Source organism: Drosophila biarmipes, chromosome 3L (assembly GCF_025231255.1).
Source record: "Drosophila biarmipes strain raj3 chromosome 3L, RU_DBia_V1.1, whole genome shotgun sequence".
NCBI lineage: Eukaryota > Metazoa > Arthropoda > Insecta > Diptera > Drosophilidae > Drosophila > Drosophila biarmipes.
In genome coordinates, this window is record NC_066613.1 from 9,262,144 (window position 1) to 9,275,791 (window position 13,648).

General features: G+C 46.7%; 2 protein-coding genes across 3 annotated transcripts in view; both read right to left on the reverse strand.

Moving 5' to 3' along the window:
* Positions 1-85: 85 nt before the first annotated feature.
* LOC108028432 (cyclin-T) lies at positions 86-6,879 on the reverse strand. Its single transcript, XM_017100261.3, has 4 exons — positions 5,599-6,879; positions 5,477-5,522; positions 4,062-4,642; positions 86-4,006 (listed from the first exon to the last, which is right to left on the reverse strand). The coding sequence occupies exons 1-4, from the start codon at positions 6,167-6,169 to the stop codon at positions 1,917-1,919; spliced, it is 3,288 nt and encodes a 1,095-aa protein (XP_016955750.1). The 5' UTR covers positions 6,170-6,879; the 3' UTR covers positions 86-1,916.
* Positions 6,880-9,290: 2,411 nt separating this feature from the next.
* The window catches only part of LOC108028452 (ecdysone-induced protein 74EF), a 46,095-nt gene continuing 41,737 nt past the window's right edge, over positions 9,291-13,648 (reverse strand). For both annotated transcript variants that reach the window (XM_017100296.3, XM_017100295.3), the window contains one exon: positions 9,291-11,776. In XM_017100296.3, coding sequence (XP_016955785.1) covers positions 10,776-11,776 — 1,001 coding nt within the window. In that variant the 3' untranslated portion in view covers positions 9,291-10,775. The remainder of the gene's footprint in view (positions 11,777-13,648) is intronic.

Consider the following 13,648-nt stretch of genomic DNA (forward strand, 5'->3'; position numbering starts at 1 on the left):
CCCATTTGATCTTTGAGAAAGTCTACCTACTCAGTTAAATATAACAGAGTATCCCCATAATAATTCCCAAGAGAAACGCAGTTGATTTAATTTTTTCCTGATTTTTTTGTTGTTTATTTTTGGATTTTATTGTTTTTTGTTTAGAATTTTTGCCTGGTTTTGAAGATTTTTATTCGTGCCCTCGGGAGTCGGGCAGGTGTCGAGTGCTCCATATTCGAACGCACAACCAAACAGTCCCAATGAAACCCGACACCTGCCCGCCTCCCGAGCGCGGGTTTTCCATTTGCTTTCTAAGTATGTACAAACTTAAGTTAGGAGGGGCGAGGGCGGGGGATGGGGTGGGGGTATGGGGCCAAGAATAAGTATGTAAAAGAAAATTTTAACCTTAGATACAAATTACGCATTCACTCGATCGAGGGTGGGAGATCGATCGATTGGAAACGGGTTTCTCGGGTTCCCAACTTAAAGTAAATGATCTCGAGTGAGTGGGGTGTGTGTATAGATGTGTGTGGTGTGTTTAGAGCTATATATGCTTGCAGCTTAATGCAGTAGTAGAGAAATCGAATACGAATATACGAGTACGAATAGTTCTGAAAAACGCGCAACGTTCGCTTAACCTCTGCTTAGTCGAAAATTACATAAAATTTCATTTCATTCTCATTTTCGCCTCGAATATATAGAGCTCACTTAGTTTTCTATATGCCTAACTTTTGTTTTTCTTCCTTTAGCTTTTGTTAGTTTTTCGTTCGCTTAGCTTAGTTTGCTTACAACGTTTTCGCTTGCTTTTACATAATTTTTAAACCTTTTTGTTTTCTTGCACAACAATTTTATTTTATTCAAAATTTTGTTTTCGGTTTTTTTTTCGCTTGCATAATATGTTTTCGTTTTGGGGTTTTTTGTTTGTTTTTGTTTTGTTTTGGTTTTTTTGTTTTGTGGTAATTTGTTTCGTAATGCTATTTAAAAATAAATTAAAAACAAATGAAAGCTACGTCAACGTTCCAGGCGATCGTGTAACATAATATCCTCCGCTGAAACAATCAGATCTGCTTAGTTATTTTCATTGAAAACTGAAAACACGCTACCGTATTATTGCTGTGTCGAAAATGAATTTGGGAATCGGTTGGTAAACAGGCAATCGTTCAAAAAGGATAGAAAACTTTGCTAACTAATGATACACTTCTTCATTCATTTTCGGATTAGCAACTAGGATTTAATTAAATAATTTATTATGTAGTTTGGCGTCTTCAATTTAGAATCAAAGCGCTGGCTTTCGTTTCCTCTAACCTCTATGCTCAATCCTCCGGCGCAACTACTTGCTCCTCCTGCTCCTGCCCATGTGCTCCGTGTGGGTTACTCTGAATTCTTACTCTGCCTGGCTTGCATTAGTTGGGGCCGTATTTAGTATATTTGCTAAGCGGAAGTCGGTTCTATATACCTCTCGATTTGTGTGAGTGTGTGTTGTGAGTGGCTATGTACAGCTTACATTGTGTGTTACGGGTATTTGATTTGCTAACTTAAATGCTAGACGGCCATTGCTGCTCTCTGTGAATATTCTGCCTGCGTCTCGGATTCCGTTCGCCAACAACTCACTTACAACTAGTCTATGTTTGTGTATGTGGGCTTAACGTACTCTATTTATTATAATTATAAATTAATTAATGCTGTACAAAAGTTCTCGCGTTTTGAGTTTTGCGTTTACGGCCAGCCCCGTCGCGACCTCCTTCTCCTCTACTTCGCTCCTACCATCTCCTCTCGATTCGACTCGACTCGTTTTTAGAGTTTTAGCTATGCGCATAACTAAAATCAGTAACGCACCTCACCATCAAACCTAACAACTAGCCTACAATCGGACTTACTGAGGTTCTATACATATATCAAAAAGTGAGACTTAAGGACTAACCCGCTGACCGCTACCACTACTTCTTGTTGTAGACGGGCATGGGGGGCGGTGCCAGCCCGGCGGCGGAGGGCGGTAAAGCGTTGGTGGGCGCCAACAGCATCGATGGTGGTGCGGCACTCGCTAGCGGAGCGCCCATTCCTCCCATCATATTGGGAACGGCGCCAGCACCGACGAGGGGATTGAAGCCGCCGCCGCCACCAGCTCCATTGTATTTCGCATAGTCTTGGCTCTTGCTCTTCTTGCTCTCCTTGTCGCGGTCTCGATCGCTGTGCTTCTTCTTGCTGCTGCCACCGGAACTACTGCCTCCCGAGGAGCTGTATCCCCCACCGCCGGCGCCGTATGGGGGCAGTGCAGGAGGAGCAGCAGCCCCGATCGAGGCGGAGGACGCCGTGGTAGCCGTAGACGGGGGCAATCCATAGCCAGCAGCTCCCGGCAAACCCGCAGCTGCAGAGTAGTTACTGGGCTCAACCTTGTTTTTGCTGATCTTGAGCTTGATGGGAGCCGAGGCGCCCGCCTGGAGGCTGCCGTTAGGATTCTTGATCACCATTTTCAGGGGCTCATTGGTCAGCGAGCTGTCCTTGCTGCCGCCGCTGCTGTTGCGATCCTTCTGTTTGTCCTTCTTGTGCTTTTTGCGCTCCTCCTTCTCCGTCTTGTCCTTGGACTTGTCTTTCTCCTTGTGTTTGTGCTTGTCCTTCTTCTTTTTCTTCTCGGACTTGCCGCTGCTCTCTTCCTTAATCTCCGCGGCCAGCTTGGTGGACACTTCCAGGTCCATAGGAGCGGGGCCTCCGGCCAGGTTGGTCAGGGGAGTGACTCCCGGTTCTTTCTTGATTGTCGTCGGCAGAGCGGGCATGGGCTCCAGCAGCTCGGCCGGTGGTTTCAGTCCAGGCATGGTCAATGCATCTGGTTTAAGCAGCGAGGCGTTCGAGGGACACAAACTCTCCTTCAGCAGGCTGCGCACTAGATCCGGCGTGGTCTCTATCCCATTGGACATATTCAAAGGCGTGTGTTTTTCCTCGTAGTTGGGATAAGTCGGGAGGCCACTTGCATTGTCCAGCTTGCGCAGCTTCTCGCGCGGCATGCTACTGCTGTCCAACTCTTCCAGCTTATTCAGTCCGTACTGACTGCCCGAGATTTCGTTGGGCCGCTTCAGGCTGCCGCTTTCACTGGGATTGGCCAGCATATCCCCGCCATGGGGCAGCTGCTTCTTGTGAGGCGGAAGCATGGGTTTCGATGATCCTGAGCTGGAGGAACTGCTACCACTGCTGCCCATGGGCATGGCAGGACGGTGCTTGTCCTTTTTGGTGGGCGTAAGTCGCTCCTTTTTGGGACTTTCTTTGTCGCGCGGATGGCTGTTCAGCTTGTAGTCATGACCCGGTGGGGCCGGAGGTGGTAGCAGTCCGTTAAAAGGCTGTGGCTGCGACTGCGCCAGAGGCTCCTTTTTGATATCGGGCCACTCGGGACTGAAGAGCGAGTTCTTAGACTGAGAGGAGTGCTGCGTTGCCTCCGAGGGCATCTGTTGCTGCTGGGGCTGCGACACTTGCTGCTGCATGTGGCCGTAGCTCTGGCTCTGGGTATAAGGCATTTGCTGCTCGAAGGGCGGCATGCCATGGACGGTGGAGCCGGATTTGCTGCGATGCCCTCCATATCCGGCCGGAGGCGGTGGCTGAGACCCATTGGTGGCGCCAGGATAACCGCCACGTGACATAAGCGGGTTTTGCGGGGCACTATTACTGTATGGCGGCGGAGCATTCGGATACATCTTGCTGCTCTGGCACTTATCCTTGGAGGACATACCCGGTGCAGATGAGTTGGAGGCGGATGGATGAGGGGGCGGCGGCTGCTGCTGCGGCGGCTGAGGCTTAGAGCTCGAAGGCATCTTGTGGCTGCCGTGCGGCGGCATGGCCACGCCGACTGGTGGCATGCCACGCGAGGGTTTGTGATAGTCCACGGGCATTGACGGTCGACCGGGCTGCTGGCTCGACGACGACGAGGATGAGCTGTTGCGCTGGCTGCTGCTGCTCCCCGAGGAGCCCAGTCCGCTGCTTCTGCTACTCTGGTGACTGGAGGGCAGGCGATTGTTGTAGCCCGGCTGCTTCGATTTGTGGTCTGCAATGCGGAAGGTTAGCGTATGGTTTCATTGCCGAACTGGGGATCCACTTACCTGGATGCGCATCGGGCATGCCACTAGGATAGTTTGGCATCTTGTGGTTGGAGGAAGACGATGAGGAGCTGCTGCCCTGCACACCGCCCACCGAGGACGGGCGCGGGTGGCTGCCATCCTGGCGTCTCTGTTGCGGCACCATCGCCGGCGGCGGCAGCAGCGACGACTGATCTCTCTCCCGCTCCCGATCGCGCTCCCGTTCCCGATTGTCGTTGCCGTTTAACAGCTCCGGCGGCGGCGTTATGTTGGAGTGATAGCCCTTCATCATCTCTGTGATCTTCCAGTCCTCTTTGGGCTTGTCCTTGCTGTTGGCCGTCCGGTTGCTGGCTCCCTGGGCAATCGCCTTGATGGAGTTCAGCTTGGACTTGAGGCGGGCGGGGCTCTTCTCGTAGATGGCGATGAACTCATCAGTCAGCTGCTTTAGCAGATCAAGCGAGACGCTCTTGTCCACGTAGTAGAACCAGTGTTTGCCCTCAGTCGACTGGGGGATCTCCCAGCGGGACCACTTGCAGGCCAGGTAAATGCAGAAGCAGGCCACCACGGTGGGGCGGTATTGCAGGCACATCGAGGTCAGATGCAGGCTGTGCCAGGATGGTGAGGTCAAGTTAGTGACGGTTCGTTTCTTATGCTATTAGAACTTAGTGTAGTTTTGTGAGTGTGTGCAGGGGGATTTCATCACTTATGCCACCGATTGCGTCTTTTTAGAATGATTCAAAACCCTTATCGAATTTCTCTTTTCTATTTTGGGGATTACAAACTCGAAACCATTATCCCCAGATAGCTCAAGATTTTGAAATATGTGTTTTTCAAAAACAAAACATTTCCGGCGCTCTGCGGGTAACCAACATTTTCCAAGGATTTATAAATCGAAAAGGTTATCTTTTTTTGCAGATGTTAAGAAGGTTACAGTGGTTAATACTTGTATTTTCGCGTATGCCAACTAACCATCATCCTTTTCTAGGAATCACAGCCTAAGTGTTCATATTTCGCGGATTTCCCGATACAAATTACAATGTTATTGCAGGCAACTGGCGATAATTGACCCAAGGGACCGGGAAAACACTGCCTTTGTGTTAAGATGCGGGATTTGTACAGCCTGGCTGCCTGCTGCGATAAAGAACCCGCTTATCCTTGTTCGCTCAGTGACTTAGGGTCCTCACCTTTTCTTTGTCTCGGCCAGATACCTGGGTCTATTAGCTACAAGCGAGGAAAGAAGCAGGTAGAAAAGCTGCCTCACTGTTGCTCAGAACCTGGAAAGGGGTGCCCTACCACCTGACCACTTTCTGGAGAGGATTGGGCTCATTCCTCACCCGCACACACACACACCGCTTATACCACTGCCGCTTTCAAGTTAGGAGTCAATCTCCGGGAGGGACTACACCATAGAGAAGCGCATTGCTAGCATAGAGCCATACCTGTTCGAGGCCAAGAAGTACGAAGTCTGCGCCAGATCCTTGCATGCTAAAATATACCACAGTAATCAGTACCATCTGACATGTGAGGGGAACATGGCTTGGGTCGGATGGTGGGTGCCTACCTTTGACCAACTGGCAGGTGCGCACCACATGCGTGTGCGGATGATCGATGGCCACATCGAAACCCAGCGTCTGCAGCAGCACGTTCTCGTTGAAGACAAGCTCCTGGGCGAGTTCGGCGTAGTTCTGCTCGGTGGTCGGCGGCAGGCACTTGTTGGCAGCCCGGATAACGTGCTCCAGCTTCCGCGGCTGCTCCTCCACCTTGGCGGCCAGGAAGAGACTCGCCGACGCCATGGAGTTCCGGTGAAAGTGGGTGAACGAGTGGAAGGCGTAAAAGCGGTGCATGTACACGATGGCCGTGTTGATGCACAGCTGGGAGACCTGCAGGCGCTGGCCCATCTCCTGGATCAGGTAGGCGGTCATCTGGCGGTACTGCAGCTCGTCGTCGCCCTTGATGCCGCATCTGCGGCTGGGCGAGTTCACCAGTTGGTCGTTGCTGAAGTACCAGATCTTGTCCTTCTCGAACGGCAGGTTGTTGTTGGCGCTGGGCGGGATCCCGCTGGCGGAGGCGGCCGACGACGAGGAGGATGAGGCGTTGGCCGCCGGGGGCATTGGCGTGGCCAGGAGACTCATGGTTGTGTGGTTTCTCTCGCGGCGAGGGTTTCGGGGTGTGGGTCTAGGGTCTGGGCTGTCGGCTCCTCCTCCGTGGCTCACATGCAACCTCCTGCGCCCTGGGACAGGCAAGTAGTCCCCTCTCAGGCCGTTCCGCTGAGGAACTAACTGTACAAAGAAGAGGTCGCTCTTTCTTTGTCGGCCGTGCTGGGGTGCGCTGGTATTGGTGTCCGTGGCCGTGTCCGTGTGCGTCGTTGTTGCAGTGGCGGGGTGGCGGCGGTACGGAGGGGGCAGCGGGGATCGCACAGCACATTGGCTACGCCACACTCGATGGGGACTCCGATTCGGGTTGGGAACGAGGGGCTATATCCACGGTCCGCACACTTTTTCCGCCGCCGCGTCTCTGCCCTTGCGTGCGTCTGTGTGTGTGTGTGCGTGCGCGGTGGTGGTGGTGGTGTGGTGTGGTGAGGTTTTCTGGAAATTGCGACTGCGGCGGAAACGAAACGAGACGAAAAACACACTAACCGCGACACCAGGCGACGTGTTATGCAACTTTCGTATCAATTCATAGTTATTCGCACTGCTTTCGCCGACGCGTAGGGCACTTGAACCATTACGGGTCGTTTACTGCACGTTATTAATTCCACAACGCATCACAGATTCCATTCACACAGTGACAATGACAAACTTTGCAGAAAAAAATGTATTTTCAAGTATGGCCGTCAGCAGAGTTGCCAGACTGTGACAAGTCGGTATCGATGGTTTGGTGCTATCGATATTTTCCGAAAAGTGACAGCGACGATAGTTTCACAGAAACTAAATATTTTTGTCTGTTTTTACTTTCATGACCTGTTACGTGTCAAAATTAATATTAAAAAAAACTTTAAATTAAAAATGTATGACTATATGAAATATGGTTATAAGAAATATTATACGTAATGTAGCTAACGGAAATATTCCCCCTTGCGATCGATCGATATAAGTAGTGTTAGACTTATATAATAGTCATTTTCACAGAAACTAAATATTATTTGCAGTTTTTACTGTTTTCATTGGAAACATATGAATATATGAAGTATGGTTATAAGAAATACTATATGTAATATAGCTAAGGAATATATTTTCCCTTGCGATCGATCGACATATGATTTGTAACTAGTGTTAGAACTATGTGAATGTTAAATGTGATAAAAAGTCATTCACACTGAATAAAATATACTAAGAGAACACAGATATATATGGGTAAACATACATATGTGTCAATACATTGCAAATTTTTATAAAGGCAGAAATTCTATATTGCATGTTTCAGCGCGAAAAAAAATCGGCAGTTACGTTGTTGCTATCATCCGCTGACATGATCCGTAACCTTACATTTTGAAAAAGTTAAAATTAAAAAAAGTGCACATGGTGCATTGCTAATCACATGTCGGTGTAAAGTGGGCACACAATGTGTTCAAACATCTGTTGGTGGATTTCATCTATAACCTACCCTATAGATACCAAATACCAAAAATATACTAAATAGAAAAAGAGGACAGCGGTGTCTCAAACCATGGTTTTGTGCCAGTTCAGTTTAAATAAAAAGGATTTTAAATGTTAAAAAAAATTTGTTTTCCCCTTTTAATATTATTTTTCAAACCTTTTTACGAGATTTCTTATTTATCACCTAATTTTCAGAGTCCAATATAAAACTGACATAGAAACACATTTTCGTTTATTGTTATTTATAAAACAGATAATATATATATTTTATAGTTTGTAGATTAAAATATACAAAATTTAGCTAAAATCCTTAAAACTCTTATGTTTTCATAACAGTAAATAATTATGCTAGCTGGTGACTGCTGCTCTTGCTTCCTTTTTGTAATGCATTCTTATAAAAATTAATCTAATCCGTCCGCTAGCGCTTTTCTCTAACCATAAAATTCACCTACATACCATGTCCTCGATCCAACTTGCGTTTCCTTACTACGTACGCGTTAAAGTATATATATTAGATATATTGTGGCTGGCTTTAGCTGATTTCTCATCGCAGACTATTAAAATGTGTCTGTCAAATGTACAAAGATCCAACAAAAATTCAAAAAAACGTGCAAAAACTTAACTTAGGTTAGTTAGCCGAAAACTAATCGTAACTAATGTTAGTACATACAACATATTTATCTAAATCGGGCCAATACGTGTTCTCAGCCATGGAGTGAATTGAAATTATCGCACATTCGATTTAAAAGCTATGTAGTTGGTTTCGTTTTGAGTTACCAATAGAAAGTTATGTTGTCTTAGCCTAGTACAGAAATCCCGCCAAACGGCATGGGTATTCATTATATTTAATTTAGTTGGTCTTATCCAGCATTCGGGGTTGTCCAATCCAACAAATAATTGGTGTATACATATAAAATACGTTTATAATCAAGTGGAATCATGAGGTCCAGAAGTTGTTTATGTACAATTATCGTGCTTAGCATGTATAAATGCTTTGGGGTTGGGGTTTCCAACTGTTTTAGGCTATCGAAGTGGAGGAAAGTCTTTCTGGGAATCGGGAAATTCCATTCGGGAAGTACTATCTCGATTTAAAGCTGTATCTTCGGATTGTGGCTCAGATTCTTGTTTACTGGTTTCGTTGTACTCGAGTCGTGACGTTTCGCTTATATGGTTCGATTCTGCCTCTGTTTGTGGGTGTGCTTACAGCTAGCATCCTTATAACACGTAATACTCAACCCTAACAACTAATAACTGATTTACGCTAGGTAATGGTAGATGCGCTGCCCTACGCTAATAAGTAGACGTACATGTAAATCCATGATCTGTGGGGAAACCTCATAAACTGAGACCTCGCGAAGTGGTGTCAAATGCCATACTGTGACTTAGAACTACAAAATACACCAATGCGACTTTATCTAAAATATGTGTCTCGATCTCGGCCTCAAATATCGGCACTCCGTTCGACTATCCTATATAGACTTTGAATATAATGTAACTTATGCACTGTAACTTTATGTACTTTTCATGGGAGGTATATCTAGATTCCAAATTTGTAGCGGGTTCCATATTTGTATCTTATCTTTTGCTTAAGTGCTATTCTCCTTTTTTTACTTTGTGTTTGTTCTGTTGGGCTTCACGAAAATAAAACGCATGCACACATTGAAATAATAATTTTATTTAAAAAATAAAAAATAATCATAAAAAATTGTTTACAATGAACAGAGTTGAACTCAAGACTCACTTTGTTTATTTGCATCATCAATCACCAATCATCATAAACAAAATGATATATTGTAGATTTCATCTTCACGTACACATAATAATAATAATAGATAAAGGTACTTAGAGAACGCAACTATTAAAGAAATAGATTAAAGAACTAGGAGTGGTTTTATTCTCTTTCCTATTCAAGGTTTCCCTTAAAGAGATTGCACGTTTTGGGCAGTGTTTGGAAGTTATTGTAGAAGTTGTGGTTATTGCATTGAGGATTGCGGTAGCAGTATTGTAGAAACTACGGTCAGTATCTCGGTTCTGTTCGGTTGTCTGTTGGGATCTGTTCCGGTCCATAGGGCTTGTTTCGATTTGTGGCAGTGTGACGTTAACAAGAATACGGTAGTTTAACTTTATAAATAAACATCAGACGGGAGAAAGAGGAGTTGGTTCGTGTTCTAGGACTGCTTAAACGATGGCTCAGGGAGTGCTTTCTACTTCCGGTTATCCTGTGAGTTTTTGCTGTTGGTGTTGTAAATATACAAAACTTATCAAATAATAATTACAAGAAAGTTTAGACCACCAGTTGTCTGGGTCCTAGCTCCAGTTAGGATGCGTGTGATTTTACTTGCGGTAGGGGGAAGTTAATGGGTTTAGCTGGAGAAACACTTAAATAAATAGCCTAACGTAGTCGTACAAGTAGCTAAAACTATGAAATAATAAATTTCCATCTCTCTTCTTTATAAAATAAGCAACAAAAACAATAGCCCAAGCACAGACACCCACGGATCGCCCAGATCCGCATGTCAGGGAGTGTACAATGTAAGGGTACATCCTCTGCACTGTGCTGTCCTTGGGCAGCGGGCTGGGGACAGTTGAAAGGGCATTAGGCTAGGCATATACATACTCATATACATTAGAGTTAGATCAGTAGAGATAGAGAATTTCTTGCAGCTATATGGGTCGCACTCATTTACATATTACACACATCTATCGAATATCAATATGAATCAACTCGGCCCTCTTCCGCCGCAGCAATAGCAGTAATAATAATAATAGTATAATCATAATAATAACCAATAATAACAATATTCATTACAGATACGGTTTACAATTAGAGCTACAGTTACAGTACAACACTAACGCCAATGAATAGATCATTATTTTCCGCCGGTTTAGCTGGGTGTATGTATAGGGTACAGGACACAGGGTGTGAATATATTTATAAGTATATGCGTACGCGTATTGGGACTATCCGCTAGGTGTATCTTATGCTTATCGCTGGCTAACCTCGAGAAACTCAACGCATGTACAAGAAGCCCCTAACTCGCGTGGCCTTCAGCCACTATTGCCGCTAGCCGGTTGATTTACCCCACCCAGAACCCATTGCCGTGCCCATATGGACAGGCATCCTTATCCTCCTATCCCGACCTCACACGCCGTTGCAGTCGATCTCCACGATGTCCTTGGGCACGTCCACGAACTGGTATACCAGCCGCTGGCCGTCCACCTTGGCCAGGATGCCGCGCTGGTAGTAGTAGCGCAGCGCCCTGCCCATCGTCTCGTAGTTCATGTCCGGCTTGTTCTTGTGCATGCCCCACAGGCGGGACACCGCCTTCGAGTCCACCAGCTTGAAGACGCCCTTCTCCCGGTTCGTCCACTTGATGAAGCGCGGGCAGTACTCGCGGTCCTGCAGCAGCTTCAGCAGGAACTCCCACAGGTAGGTGGTGGAGCCCTCCCGGCTGCGCCGCTTCACGCCCATCTCCAGCTTGGGCTTGCGCGGCTTCTTCGCCTTGCGCTGCTGGAAGCCGCCCAGCTCCAGCATGTAGGAGAGATCGTAGCTGACGCTGGACGTCGCCGGCTGGATGACGCTCTGGGATCCGCCCGCCGCCGCCGCCGCTGCCGTCGCCGCTGCCGCTGCACTGGCGCTCAGCATGGCCGCCGCTGCAACGGCGCTGCTGCTGCTGCTGACCACGGAGGCCGCCGCTGCCGCTGCCGCTGCAGCGATTGTGGAATGCGTGTGCTGGCCCGCGTGCGGATGCGGATGCGAATGCGGATGGGAGTGCGGATGCGGACCGTTCAGCTGCGAGTGCGGGTGTTGCTGCTGCTGCTGTTGCTGCTGTTGTTGCTGCTGCTGCTGCTGTTGGTGCGACAGTTGCTGGTGCAACGCCTGCTGCTGCTGGTGCGACAGTTGCTGGTGAGCCAGTTGCTGCTGCTGCGATTGCTGCGACTGCTGTTGCTGCTGCTGCTGCTGCTGGTGCAGGGAATGATAGCCGTTGATGGTGGTGCCACGCTGGGACGCCGCCGCCGCCGCTGCTGACGGGGCGTTGAAGTAGGACGTTGGCAGGTAGCCCGGTGCCTGGGGGTTGCCCGGCCCACCTGGCTGGCCGCCCCCGCTGCCGGCGGCACTGCTTCCGTAGTAGTTGTCGGGCACTGCAAGGCAAGGTTAATATGTGGATTAGAAAAAGAGAAGAATGTGGCACTCAAAATCACAGGATAATGTATCTTTCTAAGGCCCTTTAAGTAAGTCATCTAACCAAAGTTGAATCTGTCATCAGATCTGAAAGTTCATTTTAAAAACCAAATCTGCCAATGGCCCTGTTCTTGCTAGCAACTATAACAACTATACCAACTGTGTGCTTTGTTCTAGTATTCCTTAAGTCTGTGTAAATTTTTCTAAAAATAAAAATTGCATTTTTCTATAACTTAAAATGTTTAGTTCTTAACGATCACTTTTTGTAAACAAGTTTTATATTATCATATGTATATTGAGTAAGAAGTTATTTTATGTTATAACCTCGCTTGGTACGTAGATCGTTGCATACTTTTAGGCACAATATCCAGTGATTTCTATTCCCTACGAAAACTTTGTTTTTCCTACGAGCTTATTGAACAAAAATTCTAAAATATAATTTGGTGAGCCTCACATAAATTAAAATATTTTTGAATTGAAGAATATATTTTTTCTAGATTTTCTTGTTATTATCAAAATGGCTCGGAGCTTAAATTCGATTTGTGATTTAACCAGGGAAATATCAGTTTTCATATACTCGTATGAATTGGTCTTTTGAAATTTAAAGAGCGTTATCTAGAGAATCTGCCTGTAGACAAGCCAATCCGTCCCATGGTACCCATATCGCAGATCGCTCGCGCCTATTTCACACCGCTTCTGTTGCTGTGTGGTGGCACAGGTATAATTTTGTGTGCTATTTAGTAAATTTTTTTTTTACATCCGGCGTTGCCGTTGCCCAATTTCGCGGCTCAGCCAGTTGGCAGTCGGTGGATTCGGATTCAGATTCAGTTTCGGATTTGGATTCGGTTTCGGACTCGATGGACCATTTCAAAGGGGGTGTTGCAAGGGGGTGGGGTGCGGTGGGGATGGTGAGAGCGGAGTGGGGTGGGGGAAGACCGTAGCTGAAGCTGAATAAAAACAAAAGTGAGCAGCACTCTCTCACCAACACAGCGACACTCTGCACAGAGAGCAACGCACGCTGCGACGTTCGTGTGATGCTCGTGTGTCCGATTCGAGTCGCTGTTGCATTTGCGTTGGTGTTGGCACTCTCTCTATCCCGCTCTCCCTCTCTTTCACTCTCTGGAAGAAGAGAGCGGGAGAGCAGCGTTATTGCCACATTGGGGCTGCTGTTGTTGTTGCTCTGCTGCTGCTGTTGCTTTCGTTGTCGCTGTCGTTGTGACCTTCACAATTTGCGCAAAGGCAATGTGTCGATGACCACAGATTTTTATACGGCAACGCGCACTCACACACACACTCAGCTGGCCGAGAGCTTAAAAGCAGCGAGTGCAACACAGTCGCATTGCAATTGATTGTACTGTCCGTGCGAGTGCCTGTGTGTGTGTGTGTGTGCGCCTTGTTTGCCTGACATTTTTGTGAAAAAGAGCGATGTGGATTAGCAGTGCATTATGTATGCAACAGATTATAGCAACTTCGGATTGATTGCAAAATGCAAATGTCCCATTAGGTCATAGGATTAATTGGCTGAGATAAAACGGTTCTAGGCTGATATCAAATCGTTAGCTAAAGCTATTTACCAGTAAAGGTTAGATTCCTTAATTGTGAACTTTTACAGGCTGTTCTATAATGTGTTGTATCCAACTTTTTGAAACCAGAAAAGTATATTTTTTTCCTGCTAACAAAACTTTCTTTTTAATATAGTCTTTTTTTTTAGAAAAGATATCTAAATAATTTACAATTTCCCAGCATGATTTATCTGATGAATTTTGGTATATAGTAGTAAATATCTTCTTCTTTGAGGCCGGAACAGAGTCGTTCCTTTCTGCTATGCAAAA